At 40.5% G+C, this 16,655-nt stretch overlaps 1 protein-coding gene across 3 annotated transcripts in view; it reads right to left on the bottom strand.

The window, feature by feature from the left end:
• Positions 1-16,655, bottom strand: part of PLEKHG1 (pleckstrin homology and RhoGEF domain containing G1) — a 254,209-nt gene that overhangs the window by 11,763 nt on the left and 225,791 nt on the right. For all 3 annotated transcript variants that reach the window (XM_042253622.2, XM_027972556.3, XM_042253623.1), the window contains 4 exons: positions 15,788-15,821; positions 12,430-12,516; positions 8,420-8,458; positions 6,879-6,901 (listed from right to left, as the gene is read on the bottom strand). In XM_042253622.2, coding sequence (XP_042109556.2) covers positions 6,879-6,901; positions 8,420-8,458; positions 12,430-12,516; positions 15,788-15,821 — 183 coding nt within the window. The remainder of the gene's footprint in view (positions 1-6,878; positions 6,902-8,419; positions 8,459-12,429; positions 12,517-15,787; positions 15,822-16,655) is intronic.

Here is a 16,655-nt window from a genome sequence, read left to right as displayed (position 1 = left end):
ATGCTCTTAGAAAATAATATTATACTAATGAACATATATAGGTGTCAAGGGCCACGGTATCTGGTTTATTTTTGGGGCTTGATCCTTAGCAGTCTCATCCTGGTTACTGGTGTACCAGAAACACCCCTGTCAGTGATCTGACTATGCCCTCTGCGAGTTTCTTTTAAATCTCTGAAACTGCATGACCCTGACTTGCACTGCCTTGGTTTATAGATTCTAGGCAAAAGAGCCTTTGTTTCAGGAAGTTAATTTAATCCACTGTTGAACTAATGAAATTCTTACTTTCTTTCAGAATACATTTAATTAATATTTAGATGCCTGTTAGGAAGTAAATACAAGTGACACTAGTGACTTTTAATTAGAGAGAACAATGGGTCTCTGATAACTTGGAACCCTTCCTGATGGAGCCCAACTGTGCAGGCAGGGAGTGGACTGCCCTCTGATATCCTCTGTGGGTATTGGGATTAGCTTCAAAGAGTTGAAAGGGTTAGGATAGGTTCAACCTAATTATTACCAGGGACATATTTTCTGGTCAAAACACTAGCATAACCTATTGGAAATGTCAAATTAACAAGAACTTTTCATCACTGATCAATGAAACTGGGATACCTATTACTTTGGAACTCAGTTCAGTTCAGTTGCTCAGTCGTGTCTGACTCTTTGCAACTCCATGGACTGCAGCACGCCAGGCTTCCCTGTCCTTCACCAACTCTCGGAGCTTACTCAAACTCATGTCCATTGAATTGGTGATGTCATCCAACCATCTCATCCTCTGTCATCCCCTTCTCTTCCTGCCCTCAATCTTTCCCAGCATCAGGGTCTTTTCCAATGAGTCAGTTCTTCGCATCAGTTGACCAAAGTATTGGAGCTTCAGCTTCACCATCAGTCCTTCCAATGAACATTAAGGACTGATTTCCTTTAGGATAGACTGGTTGGATCTCCTTGCTGTCCAAGGGACTCTCAAGAGTCTTCTCCAACACCACAGTTCAAAAGCATCAATTCTTCGGTGCTCAGCTTTCTTCCCAGTCCAACTATCACATCCATACATGACTACTGGAAACCATAGCTTTGAGTAGACGGACCTTTGTTGACAAAGTCATGCCTCTGCTTTTTAATATGCCATTTAGGTTGGTCATAGCTTTTCTTCCAAAGAGCAAGTGTCTTTTAATTTCATGGCTGACATCACCATCTGCAGTGATTTTGGAGCCCCCCCAAATAAAGTCTGTCACTGTTTCCCCATCTATTTGCCATGAAGTGATGGGACCAGATGCCATGATCTTAGTTTTCTGAATGTTGAGTTTTAAGCCAACTTTTTCACTCCCTTCTTTTACTTTCATCAAGAGTCTCTTTAGTTCTTCTTTGCTTTCTGCCATAAGGGTGATGTCATCTGCATATCTGAAGTTATTGATATTTCTCCTGGAAATCTTGATTCCAGCTTGTGCTTCATCCAGCCTGGCATTTTGCATGATGTACTCTGCATATAAGTTAAATAGCAGGGTGACAATATCTAGCCTCGATGTACTCCTTTCCCGACTGGAACCACTCTGTTGTTCTATGTCCAATTCAGCTGTTGCTTCTTAACCTGCATACAGATTTCTCAGGAGGCAAGTCAGGTGGTCTGGTATTCCCATCTCTTGAAGACTTTTCCAGTTTGTTGTGATCCACACAGTCACAGGCTTGGGCATAGTCAATAAAGCAGTAGTAGATGTTTTCTGGAACTCTCTTGCTTTTTTGATGATCCAGTGGATGCTGGCAATTTGATCTCTGGCTCCTCTGATGGGATAAATCCAGCCTGAACATCTAGAAGTTCACAGTTCATGTACTGTTGAAGCCTGGCTTGAAGAATTTTGAGCATTACTTTGCTAGCGTGTGAGATGAGTGCAATTTCATTGGGATTGGAATGAAAACTGACCTTTTCCTGTCCTGTGGCCACTGCTGAGTTTTTCAAATTTGCTGGCATATTGAGTGCAGCACTTTCACAACATCATCTTTAAGGATTTGATAGCTCAACTGGAATTCTATCACCTCCAATAACTTTGTTAGTAGTGATGCTTCCTAAGGCCCACTTGACTTTGCATTCCAGGATGTCTGGCTCTAGGTGAGTGATCACACCATCGTGGTTATCTGGGTCATGAAGATCTTTTTTGTATGATTCTGTGTATTCTTGCCACCTCTTCTAGTATCTTCTGCTTCTATTAGGTCCATACCATTTCTGTCCTCTATTGTGCCCATCTTTGCATGAAATGTTCCCTTGGTATCTCTAATTTTCTTGAAGAGATCTCTAGTCTTTCCCATTCTATTGTTTTCCTCTATTTCTTTGCATTGATTGCTGAGGAAGGCTTTCTTATCTCTCCTTGCTGTTCTTTGGAACTCTGCATTCAGATGCTTATATCTTTCCTTTTCTCCTTTGTCTTTTCACTTCTCTTTTCTCAGCTATTTGTAAGTCCTCCTCAGACAACCACTTTGCCTTTTTGCATTTCTTTTTCTTGGGGATGGTCTCTATCACTGCCTCCTGTACAATGTCATGAATCTCCATCCATAGTTCTTCAGGCACTCTGTCTACCAGATCTAATCCCTTGAATCTATTTGTCACTTTCACTGTATAATAGTAATGGATTTGATTTAGGTAATACCTGAATGGTTTAGTGGTTTTCCCTACCTTCGTCAATTTAAGTCTGAATTTTGTAATACGGAGTTCATGATCTGAGCCACAGACAGCTTCTAGTCTTGTTTTTGCTGACTGTATGGAGCTTCTCCATCTTTGGCTGCAAAGAATTAAATCAATCTGATTTCGGTATTGACCATCTGGTGATGTCTATGTGCAGAGTCTTCTTTTGTGTTGTTGGAAGAGGGTATTTACTATGACCAGTGCGTTCTCTTGGCAAAACTCTGTTGGCCTTTGACGTGCTTCGTTTTGTACTCCAAGGCCAAATTTGCCTGTTACTCCAGGTATATCTTGACTTCCGACTTTTGCATTCCAGTCTCTATAATGTAAAGGACATCTTTTTTGGGTGTTAGTTCTAGAAGGTTTTGTGGGTCTTCATAGAACTGTTCAACTTCAGCTTCTTCAGCATTACTGCTTGGAACACAGACTTGGATTACTGTGATATTGAATGACTTGCCTTGGAAATGAACAGAGACCATTTTGTCATTTTTGAGATTGCATCCAAATACTTCATTTCGGACTCTTTTGTTGACTATGATGGCTACTCCATTTCTTCTAAGGTATTTTTGCCCACAGTAGTAGACATAGTGGTCCTCTGAGTTAAATTCATCTGTTTCAGTCCATTTTAGTTCACTGATTGCTAAAATGTTGATATTCACTTTTGCCACCTCCTGTTTGACAATTTCGAATATGCCTTGATTCATGGACCTAACATTTTAGGTTCCTATGCGATACTGCACTTTACAGCATCGGACTTTACTTCCGTCACCAGTCACATCCACAACTGGGTGGTTTTTTTTTTTTTTTTTTCGCTTTGGCTCCATCTCTTCATTCTTTCTGGAGTTATTTTTCCACTGATCTCCAGTAGCATATTGGGCACCTACTGACCTGAGGACTTCATCTTTCAGTGTCCTATCTTTTTGCCTTTTCATTCTGTTCATGGAGTTCTCAAGGCAAGAATACTAATGTGGTTTGCCATTCCCTTCTCCAGTGGACCCCATTTTATCAGAATTGTCCACCATGACCCGTCCATCTTGCGTGGCCCTACACGGCATGGCTTATAGTTTCATTGAGTTAGACAAGGCTGTGGTCCATGTGATCAGTTTGGTTAATTTTCGGTGATTGTGGTTTTCATCCTTTCTGCCCTCTGATGGATAAGGATAAGAGGCTTATGGAAGCTTGGAGTATCCACCTACTAATATTCTATCTGCCTATGGAAGCTTGGAGTATCCACCTACTAATATTCTGTCTGCCTATGGAAGCTTGGAGTATCCACCTACTAATATTCTGTCTGCCTATGGAAGCTTGGAGTATTCACGTACTAATATGTCTGTCTGCCTACCGACCTGCCTGTCTGCCTATCAGGGAGGGCAAGAATAAAATTTTATCCTGAATGTTATTTTTCTATTAAAGATTTAACAATAAAAAGTCTTATTAGTCATTTAATCCTTTGTTCACTTGTTTTTTAAATAGTAAAACTGTGGCCACTTGAGGACTAGGAATAGACAAATACAAGCACACATGGATATGTATACATACACAAATACATCAATCGTGTTATATTTATGCCTTTTCTGTTTTTTTTTTTTCCTTGCCCTTTAATCTCTCTCTCTTCTCCTCTTACTCAGACAGCACTGGTAATATATAGGTACCCAGGAACTATATTTTATTTAAAAAGTGTCAGTATTAGCTAGTTAAATCATGACAAAATATTGTGGAATTGTAACAAAACAATTTTGTGAACAGCCAGAAGTAATACCTTCTTAAAGTCTTTCATTCCAAAAAGATTTCCAGAAATTTTAGAAAATTAGTAAACCTGAATTGTTAATATCAAAGTATATTTTCAAGGTAACTACGCTTGAAGTTAGGAATATGGTGGAATGTGAAATTTTATTTCAAATAAATCATCAGGAGACTGGAAGGAGCTCTTAGATTAAGAAATAATCATAGAAAGACAAATATCATATGATATCACTTATGTGTGGAATCTTAAAAAAATGATACTGAAGAACTTATTTACAAAACTGAAATAGACTCAGGGACTTAGAAAACGAGCTTATGGTTACCAAGGGGGAAGAGGGGGAGGGATAAATTAGTAGTTTGGGATTAAAACATACAGACTGCCATATAGAAAATAGCTAACCATCCAGGACCTACTGTATAGCACAGGGAACTATACTCGGTGTCTTATCATAACTTGCAATGGAAGAGAAGATAAAAAGAGAATATATATGAAGAATTTGAAAAAGAACAGATACATGTAAATGTATAACTGAGTCACTTTGTTATATACCTGAAACTAACAAAACATTGTTCATATACTATTCTACAATATAAAATAAAAATTAAAAGGAGAGTATGTATATATACATATATATGCATAACTGAATCACATTGTTCTACATTGGAAACTAAACTTTGTAAATCAACTATATTTCAGTAAAAATTGAAAAGCTAGGGAATGAGAAAAACACCTATAAGCATCAAGTTAAAAAAATAAATAACTCATTAATAAAGCACACAAAAAAGGAAGAATCAGTATAGGGACTTGACATAACGTAGAAGCAGGTAGCGTAGGTCCTGCATGATGAGTATTCCCCTTCCCATTTTTCCACATTCTCAGCATTATAGCTTTTTAGCAATAAGATAACAGCCATAATTTTGGGAGCACTTGATTTGGGTCCAGTACTGTACTAATCACATTTTAAAAAAAACATGCGACATTTAATCTTTATAACAATTCTGTAAGTTAGGAAACGAAGTCTTGGTAAGGTTTAACAACCTGCCTATAGTCACACAGCTTACAAGTGGCAGAAATGGATTTGTATCCATGTTTTAATCCTTAGTTTACATATGAGCTAAATCTCTTTCCTTCTCTACACACACACACACACACACACAGAGCTTTGGAATGCATATTCTGTATATATTCTGGGAGAAAGGTTAATCTCTTTATCTCTTGAGTCTCTTTCTGCATTTAGTATACATTTTTGTTAGGGGATGGAATTTTACCACTAAGAAAAAAGCACATTGGTGCTTTATTTCTTTCTCGTCTTCAGGTTTCATAAGGTTTAGTTAGTTCCCATATGGAGACTTGGTTTGATCATTATCATGAAAAGTTTCCAAGAAGCTCCTGAGATTGTATCTTAGGAGTAATCGAGCGATTCCTCCACCTGGTACTAAGCCAGGCTTGCTCTGTGATCATAGTTTGGCTGCTCTCGCAAAGCCACCTTCTGTTTGCTTATGAAAACAAAGTACATTTAAAAAACATTAAAATCTCTTATGTCGTATTTCAGGACAGTGATTCAATTCATGTTAATAAATTTTCAAAAGTTTCCAAACAGAAATATGCACCACCTGAAAAAAACCCACCTGCCCCAATTTTAAGCAAATCATTTAAAGATAAAAACTATCGATTTTTAGATGTTTAGACAACCTGACTGGAAGATCCATCATTTATTAACATGATCCCTCTGGCCCTGTGCCAAGGAGAGAGCAAAGCGGAGCTGTGGGGGAGATGTTCACTGCCACACCGTTACAGAACACAAAGCAAGAAGCCAAGATCAGTTCTCTAAGGATTGTTAGTTAAGCCAATCTATCAGCAGGCATTTTGGACATGGCTCACTCTGGTCAGGATACAATATTTATTGTTCATAGGTAATAAATATGAATATACATCTTCCAATAAAACATGCCATGTTTATTCGCCCTTCTCCTAACCTTTCATTGGAGGAAGAAAAATCAAAACTTGATCTAGTGAAGTGTTATTATACCACATATGATCACACCTCTCACACCAGCAGCAGGACTGCATTCTTAGAAGGGGATGTTTGTGATTGAAGCTTGATGCCTTGAAAAAGGAGCAAATACTCGGATGCAAGAACCTTGGTCTTACATGCACACAGGCACACAGCCACATGGAGTGGGCCACAGCCTGTGCTGGTGTTACATCCTAAGGTATCTTTACAGCTTCTGAGCAGAGAGGTAGGGCAGAAAGATGAAGAAATCATCGCCTTGGTTCTGAGAGATGAAGCTGGGGGTGGGGAGGTGGGGGGAGGGTTGAGAAGGAAGAGGCCTAACTTAAATCTACTTCAACATGTAACTGTTAACACTTGGAAGATACACTGGAGGTTAGATTTTTAAGGAGAAGATAGGTAGGTATAAAGGCTGCCTAAAGTAAACATTTCAAAATAAGGAATATAGTAACACTTACCTTTTGAATGTCTTGTACTGTTTCTGAAAAACAAAAGATTTAAAACATTTTGAGGAGCCGATTATATGAAGTGCACTAGGAAGATGGCAATGACGACCCTGTATTCTAGAATGACATTCTATACTATCTTGAATGTCTATGTAAAAGAAAAAAACATTTTGAAGTTTGAGGATTAAAAATGTATCTCATACATAGCTAAGCACTGATATTTTATAGAACTTTTAAACTTATTGTTAATCACTGAAACCCAAGAGTTTCAAGGCTCTTTTAACCTGATTTTCAGAAAATACCACTCAGTTGCCCAAGTTACATATCCTGTACTATAACAACTTGACATACATCTGAGTGTTAAGTACCTTCCTTAATCCCTGAGAGAGCAATGGACTAATTCATATTAAGTTTCAAAAGCTTTCCCTCGAAATATATATAACCTGAAAAAAATACACATGAAAATCATTTCAACATAAGATTATACTCGTTAATTTTAAACATTTTATCGGTTGTAACAGAAAGGTATAGCATTGATCAAAAGGGTCACCTTGGCTCTGTGCTGAGGATGGTGCAGTTGTCGGGGGAGATTACTAGCTGCATCCTCATAGATACCCTTACGATACCCTGATAATCTGTGTCTCATCTTTATATGTTAGTTACAGAAGCATGTAAAGTAAAAAGCGATTGAACCCTCTCCACAAATTCTACCCCAGAGAGGCAACCCCAATCAAAAAAGTCTGATGTCCATCCTTCCAGGTCCTGTGCCCACCCTGCCCCCCATTTCCTGCTAAATACATGTGCACAAGCCTATCAGTAGACAGATGTGTAAGTCATTCTTTTTAACAGCTGCAGAATATTCCATGTAGTGTTCTGGGATTTATAACTTTTCAAATCGTTTTCCACTAGATGGATATATTTATTACGTGGTATCTGTTAAAAACAAAAGAACACAAATACTCATAAATGTGTGAACCCTGGGTGAGTATGTCTATACAGGAAGTGTACATTGTGAAACATATACAAGTGGAAAATATGAAACTGTTGGTTCAAGGGAAAACGCACATTTAAAATTTAAGTGGGCATTAGCAAATTTTGCTCCAGAATCCCTGCAGAAATTTATACACCAATAGCTTCAGAGTGCCTGTTTTTCTCTTCTTTTGGCCAAGCCCACAGTTCTCTCACCTCTGTTTATCTCATGTATATGTATGATTTTCTGATTACTAATGTGAGTGACCATTTGTAAATTTTATTGGCAGTTTGTGTTTCTGCCGGATTATATTATCTGCCTTCAGAATAGAAGTCCTTTGTCTTTCTTATTAATGGGATTTCTTACATCAATGTTCACAAGCATTAATCTTTTTATGTCCACTGTTATCTATACTACAAACATTTTATGTCATTCAGCTTTACATTTTATAATGGGACAGTATTACTTACAGACATTAATCAAACCTGCTAATCTGTAATTCATCTGGTGTTGATTTTTTGTATATTGTGTGATTTTGTGGATATCAACAGGAATGGAAAAAAAAAAGTGATCTAGGACTTACCGCTGGTCTTCAAAACTTTGTGTGATCTTGAGGAAGGTTCTGGGAAGAAAAATAAGGCCAGTATCATTTGTCAAAACAAATCAAGATTTTTTTCTTTATAAGTAATTATTCTTGTTCAGTCACTAAGTCGTATCCAACTCTTTGTGACTCCACAGACTGCAGCATGCCAGGTTCCTCTGTCCTCCGCTATCTCCTGGAGTTAGCTCAAATTCATGTCCATTGAGTCAGAGATGTTGGCTACCCATCTCATTCTCTGCCACCCAAATTCACCTAAATTGTGATTGCTTAGAGACACTTGGCAAGACATTCACTCTATCAAAATTGTAGGATGAACACTAAGCTATGAAATCTGGAGTCACCTAACAGAAAACCAACCCAACCCATAGTAACACAATGTTCTCAGCTTTAAGTACTACCTTCTTCCAACAACACAAGAGAAGACTCTACACACAGACATCAACAGATGGTCAACACCGAAATCAGACTGATTATATTCTTTGCAGCCAAAGATGGAAAAGCTCTATACAGTCAGCAAAAACAAGACCGGGAGCTGACTGTGGCTCAGATCATGAACTCCTAATTGCCAAATTCAGACTTAAGTTGAAGAAAGTGGGGAAAACCACTAGACCATTCAGGTATGACCTAAATCAAATCCCTTATGATCATACAGTGGAAGTGAGAAATAGATTTAAGGGACTAGATCTGATAGATAGAGTGCCTGATGAACTATGGATGGAGGTCCGTGACATTGTACAGGAGATGGGGATCAAGACCATTCCCATGGAAAAGAAATGCAAAAAAGCAAAATGGTTGTCTGAGGAGGACTTACAAATAGCTGTGAAAAGAAGAGAAGCGAAAAGCAAAGGAGAGTAGGAAAGATATAAGTATCTGAATGCAGAGTTCCAAAGAATAGCAAGGAGAGATAAGAAAGCCTTCCTCAGCAATCAATGCAAAGAAATAGAGGAAAATAATAGAATGGGAAAGACTAGAGATTTCTTCAAGAAAATTAGAGATACCAAGGGAACATTTCATGCAAAGATGGGCACAATAAAGGACAGAAATGGTCTGGACCTAATAGAAGCAGAAGATATTAAGAAGAGGTGGCAAGAATACACAGAAGAACTGTACAAAAAATATCTTCATGACCAAGATAATCATGATGGTGTGATCACTCACCTAGAGCCAGACATCCTGGAATGTGAAGTCAAGTGGGCCTTAGAAAGCATCACTATGAACAAAGCTAGTGGAGGTGATGGAATTCCAGTTGAGCTCTTTCAAATCCTGAAAGATGATGCTGTGAAAGTGCTGCACTCAATATGCCAGCAAATTTGGAAAACTCGGCAGTGGCCACAGGACTGGAAAAAGTCAGTTTTCATTCCAATCCCAAAGGTCAGTTTTCATTCCAATCTCAAAGAATGTTCAAACTACCACACAATTGCACTCATCTCACACGCTAGTAAAGTAATGCTCAAAATTCTCCAAGCCAGGCTTTAGCAATATGTGAAGCGTGAACTTCCAGATGTTCAAGCTGGTTTTAGAAAAGGCAGAGGAACCAGAGATCAAATTGCCAACATCCGCTGCATCATGGAAAAAGCAAGAGAGTTCCAGAAAAACATCTACTTCTGCTTTCTTGACTATGTCAAAGCCTTTGACTGTGTGGATCACAATAAACTGTGGAAAATTCTGAAAGAGATAGGAATACCAGACCACCTGACCTGCCTCTTGAGAAACCTGTATGCAGGTCAGGAAGCAACAGTTAGAACTGGACATGGAACAACAGACTGGTTCCAAATAGGAAAAGGAGTACGTCAAGGCTGTATATTTTCACCCTGCTTATTTAACTTATATGCAGAGTACATCATGAGAAACGCTGGGCTGGAAGAAGCACAAGCTGAAATCAAGATTGCAGGGAGCAATATCAATAACTTCAGATATGCAGATGACACCACCCTTATGGCAGAAACTGAAGAGGAACTAAAAAGCTTCTTGATGAAAGTGAAAAAGCTGGCCTAAAGCTCAACCTTCAGAAAATGAAGATCATGGCATCTGGTCCCATCACTTCATGGCAAATAGATGGGGAAACAGTGGAAACAGTGTCAGACTTTATTTTTCGGGGCTCCAAAATCACTGCAGATGGTGACTGCAGCCATAAAATTAAAAGACGCTTACTCCTTGGAAGGAAAGTTATGACCAACCTAGATAGCATATTCAAAAGCAGAGACATTACTTTGCCAACAAAGGTCCGTCTAGTCAAGGCTGTGGTTTTTCCAGTAGTCATGTATGGATGTGAGAACTGGACTGTGAAGAAAGTGACCACCAAAGAATTGATGCTTTTGAACTGTGGTGTTGGAGAAGACTCTTGAGAGTCCCTTGGGCTTCAAGGAGATCCAACCAGTTCATTCTAAAGGAGATCAGTCCTGGGTGTTCTTTGGAAGGACTGATGCTAAAGCTGACTCCAATATTTTGGCCACCTCATGCAAAGAATTGACTCATCAGAAAAAGACTCTGATGCTGGGAGGGATTGGGGGCAGGAGGAAAGAGGCAACAGAGGATGAGATGGCTGGATGGTATCACTGACTTGATGGACATGAGTTTGAGTGAACTCCGGGAGTTGGTGACGGAGAGGGAGGCCTGGCGTGCTGCAATTCATGGGGTCACAAAGAGTTGGACACGACTGAGCGACTGAACTGAACTGATAAGAGGATTATGTTCAATCTCCTTCTGCTAGAGCCCTATGCCAAGCCTCAGACCTCACAGGCCAACTGTCCATCTGATATGTCCCCAGCATGCCCACAGACCCAGAAAACTCAGCATATCCCCGTCTCAGCTCAGCAGTCTCCCCCACAGCTGCTCCTCCATCTGTATTTCTTATCTTATTTATCATTCACATTATCTTCTCTACTTAGTGACCAGGACATCATTTTAAGTTTTTCCCATTTTCATCCATCACAATTTTGCTGGATCCTATTGATGTTCTATCCCAGTTACCACTCTTTTATTCCAAACTTTTAGCATCTCTCACCCAGACAAGAGGAACAGCCTCCTGCCCAGTGTCCCTGCCTACTTCATTTTCAACCTCGAGCCAGAATTCTCTTTTTAACAGGAAAACATCTCATTGCTTAAAATCCTTCCATAGCTTGCAGATCAGGTTCAAACCCTCTGCCTGACCTACTTGGCTTTCATGATCAGGCCCTGATTTGCAAGTCTAGTCACATCTCCTCCCATTTACCTTGCTCACCTGCACCTCCAGCCTACCTTGCAGCCAAGGCCAGATAAGTGGCAATAGCTGTCTGACCTAAGGTGCGCTGGCTCAAGTCTCAGGGCCTCTGCAGTGTGTTGCCCCATATCATCAGGCTCTCCAGATTCTACCTGGGGTCCTGGTCCTCTGCTCTGTGTGGTCTTCTGTCCTTCCTAGAGGGCTCACCTCTGTCTCCCTCCTTTTCAAAACTTCCATTCAACCTCTACAAACTCCACTGTATGAACTGCTATTTGTTCAACCCTTTTTTGACTCTCCCACTAGGCTGCAAACTCCTTGCAAGCAGAAATCATGGGCATTATTCTTACATTTTCTTAGCACAGTGTAGGAAATCAGGAACTTAGTAAATGCTGACTTAAATGAAGAAAAATCTGAGGGCTAAGGGGATACCACAAGAAGTCTTGTTTAGCAGATGTGTATTAAAATTTTAGATTTGAAGTAGCTTTGGTATATGGCATTTACAGGATACAAGTTTTCACCAGCGCCAGTAAGGAGGATTTAAACACCTGCATGCCAGTGGAAAATGCTATACAAAATGAACTTAGTTGATTGACGTGTTTTACAGTAATTGAAAAATTGAGAGTTAAGTAGAATGACTTTTAGAACCAAAGCTTGAGAGCGTCAAAGATAATCAAACTGGCGATGTGTTCAAAAACCAGAAAGAAAATACTTTTTGGTCTAACCGAAAGGGACTTTCATTACTAGTGTCCCCAAATTATTTAATTTTTATTATATCTGATTATATTTTATTTACCAGATTTCCTTCTCAGCCGATACGGAGCAGAGCCATTTCGAGAGCCACAAGTCTGTCCCTCGGGACTGTAACAGAAGCCTGGGTAATCTGTAAAGAACCACAGATGTCTGTAAGAATGCAGTGTTCCATGCTGATTCACTTCGATGTATGGCAAAACCCACCACAATACTGTAAAGTAATTAGCCTCCAATTAAAATAAATACATCAAAAAAAAAAAAAAGAGTGCAGTGTTCTGTGACTTTTCAGAAAACAGGTAGGACTCGTCCTGGGTATCTGTAGATTTCTTTTTCATCAGACATGGTAGAATCCCTCCTTCCATAACCGCGGTTGAATATGCATCTCAAGACTTTGTGGTTACTGTGGGACCCGCAGGAATGTGTTAGCAAGGTAAACATTCTTCACTTCCACCCCCTCCCACACCCCCAGGCACTCACAAGTATTCCAACTACTACTTTTTTCACTCTGGCAGAAAGAGCTACAACCTTTGGCTTTCCCCTTCTTAAAAAGTTAGTTCAAATGTATAAGGTGTGGTAACTTCTGGCACCCATTCAGACTCACCAGCAACTCTGAGACCCACAGAGGTCAGACAATTCCATTAGAATAAAAAAACAAGGCCCCTGAGAAACTGCAGGAAAGGGTCACATCAGAGACCCTGTCAAGGTACAACTGCCTGGAGAATTCCATCTGGTGAGCAATTTCAAGAGGCATTTCTGCCTGGCATGGTGGTGGAGGGTGCCAAGCCCTCCTGACCCCGTGGAAGCTGCCCTCCATGTATTTCTAGACATGCTTTAAATGGTTTTAAGTTCTCTTCTCAGAAAAGGGATTTTCATTTCATTTCATCTAAGGGGTACACAGACTTTGGATCAAGAAAATCTGGTCTGACCCTAAAGTATTGCAGCATATTCAGTGACCATCTGCACCCTGAAGCTTAAGGATAAACAGTTTTAGGACGTAGCTATAGACGGGTATTCTTCAAATTGAGGTTAAACATCTTGAGGTCTGCCTGAAGTGTGAGAAAGGTCTGAGGATTATAAACACCACAGAGACTTCAATGTCAGAGTCAAAGGTATCCAAATGAGGTCATTTGGTCCAATGCACTGGCCTATTCTGTTCACAGCCGGCTGAGACCAAAGTCAGGGTACAGCAAGCAGGGTAATTTTCCTAGGCTGGGATGCTGTGGATAGACCTGGCCTGGAAGAGAGGCACAGGATGCCAGTTAGAGGCTTGCCAGCAATCTGTGTGCTCAGAGAATCTTTATTATTTTTCTGTGTTATTTATTTCTTCTTTGTTAGTTATACTCAGATCTTAAGCCTCATATTTTTAAAAATTAAAGAATGTGTAATTACTCTCTGTATAATTTATCTGTAATTTATTTTAAATTTTTTTTAGATTGGAGTATAACCATGCTATAGTTTCAGGTGCACAGCACAGCTGCTCGTCTACACACCCACGTATCCCTTCCCCCCAGCCCCATCCCCATCCAGGCTGCCACACAACACTGAGCTCCCTGTGCTATGCCGTGTGCCCTTGTGGGTGTCCAAGAGCTAACCCAGAGCCTGGCAATAAACAAACAATGTTGTCAAAGGTAGCGGCTCATGCTGAACAGCTGTGCGTGCTAAGTCACTTCAGTCCTGTCTGACTCTGTGACCCTATGGACTGTAGCCCGCCAGGCTCCTCTGTCCATGGGATTCTCCAGGCAAGAATACTGGCATGGGTTGCCATACCCTCCTCCAGGGGATCTTCCTGAGCCAGGGGTCAAACCTGGGTCTCTTATCTCCTGCATTGGTAGGTGGTTTTTTTTTTTTTTTTAAACCACTAGCACCACCTGGGAAGCCGAAACACAGCATTCCTGGATGGGCTCAAACCACCAGCTTTTCAATTAACAGCTGAACTCACTAACCAATGGCGACACAGAGACTGGGACTGAACAGCTGACCCCTCTGGGTCTTCATATTTCTCCATCTTTCCTCCTCATTCTCACACACCCATCCATGACCTCACCTTCTCTACAGAGTGCCCACTGTATTATACACATATTGATAAAATAAATCAGCTATATGAATATATTGTACAGCACAGGGAATACAGATAATATTTTATAACTACAAATAAAGTAAAATCTTTTAAAACTGTGAATCACTGTTGTATGCCTGGGAATGATATACTGAAATTCAACTATGGAAGTGTGTTAGTTGCTCAGCTGTGTCCGACTCTTTGTGACTCCATGGACTGTGCCTGCCAAGCTCCTCTGTCCATAGGATTCTCCAGGCAAGGATACTGGAGTGGGTTGCCATTCCCTTCTCCAGGGGATCTTCCCAAGCCAGGGATCAAACCTGGGTCTCCCACACTGCAGGCAGATTCTTAACTGTCTAAGCCACCAATCAACTATACCTCCAAAAAAAAAGAAAAGAATCTTAAAGAGATTTTTACTGAATAAGTGGCTTCAGAGCACACAGGGCAGTGAGCCCCAGTCTAGCTCTCTGATGGGGTCATCTTGCATCATTTCCTGGTGGGGTCCTGTGGGCATGCAATGGGGAATCTCAGTGCTGGTGCTCATTTCTTTATTTCAGTAACGTTTCATTTCTTTTCCAGCAGGACCCCCACCAGGAAATGATGCAAGATGACTCCATCAGTCAGCAGGCTAGGAGGAAGAGAGGGTGTTGTGTAAGTGAATTAATGTTTGTACTTGGGGAAAGATTCCTCAAAAGTAGGAAGTTTTCAGTAAAAGTTTCTATTAGACTTGGCTGTAAGTCTTTGAAGCTATTGCTTCTTTTTAAAGTCTGTTTAACCTGGGCAGTAACAAGGATGTGGTAAGTGCTTTGAACAGGTCTTATTTTATTGGAAAGACCTCACTTGTATGTATTCTCTGCCTGCTATGAGAAATGTAAGACACAGTCACATGTGCGGGGGCAGTTTTAACTTGAAATGTGAGCTGTATCAGGAACCAACACCTATCGAGTTAGTGTGATTCTTACAGATAATCAATATATTTTTCGCTCATGGGGTGATGTGGGAAATGCATTGTGAGACCTTCATTGTTTTGGTGGTGATGGAGGTGGGGTAAGAGGTGATCCTGGAAGCATAGCTTGCTGTGAGTTGATGTGGAGACATGTGATGAGCCATTGGCGGGCTCACAGATGAACCAGGAGAAATCAATGGAGAAAGAAGCCAATGGGTTAACAAGAGATATCCAACTGGCTCTGTCTGTTACAACAGTGAATAGAGAGCTGCTACTTTCTTACAATTGGGTTTTGACATCTCATAATTGACAACTGGCATCTGTAAACCTGAAGATAGAAAATGTGATAGATACAAGTGGACAATGAGATTTCAAATTGTGTAAGAAAACAGAACTTACGAATGGCATCCATTTCAAGTATTGCTTGCTTGGCCTGAAATAAAGAAGATGTAGTTATAATTACAAAGACCTGTTTTGTTTGTTCCTATTTTAAACTACCGATCCCAAGACACGTTTTATCCCACTGGGATGAGTGGTTTTTGAAAGTTTTTATAGAACTAAAACACCTTTCTTTTAGGCACTAATACCAATTTCAAGGGATTCAAACAGTTGAGCATCCTCATGTGGGTGGTAGATGCTGTCCCTTTGGTGCCCCGAGGCTAAGCTTACAGCCTCCACCAGGCAAGAAAAAAGGGAAGGAAGAAAGGAGGGAAGGTGGGGGTAGGGGGGAGAAGATAGAGGGAGGAGGAGGAAGGGAAAAGAAAAGGGAAAGAGAGAAAGACACTTTCACCAAAGGATCCATACCTTGGCTGAGCAGCTTATCACACAATCTAGATTCCTTCTATGCAACCCTGTTCTATTGAATCCAATCTCAATCTATGCAATCAAAGGTTCAAGGAACAGAGCCTACACCATCAGCCCTCCTCCTATCACGGGGGCATGATAACTCTTTTGAGCTGAATGCAAAATAGTGCCTATGTTTTCCTCCCTCCAAATATGATGCACTTATCAGCTGACTCTCCCAGCTCCCTGCAGCATGCCTGCACCACCATCTCTTTTGTGTGCCCTGGAATATCCCGAGGGGGAGAAAGAGCTGCAGTGTGGGAGATGGGCCCTGGAGGACACAGTCCGTGATTCGGCTCTAGCTCTTAACTAGGCAAGTGCTCTCACATTTCTGCATAAGTTCCCTCAACCTGAAGATGGTCAGATAGGATCCACCTTTCATACTTGCTACTGGTAGCAAACGACAGCCATTTAACCCAGTTAG

Source organism: Ovis aries, chromosome 8 (genome assembly GCF_016772045.2).
Source record: "Ovis aries strain OAR_USU_Benz2616 breed Rambouillet chromosome 8, ARS-UI_Ramb_v3.0, whole genome shotgun sequence".
NCBI lineage: Eukaryota > Metazoa > Chordata > Mammalia > Artiodactyla > Bovidae > Ovis > Ovis aries.
This window is presented reverse-complemented; position numbering and strand designations above follow the sequence as displayed.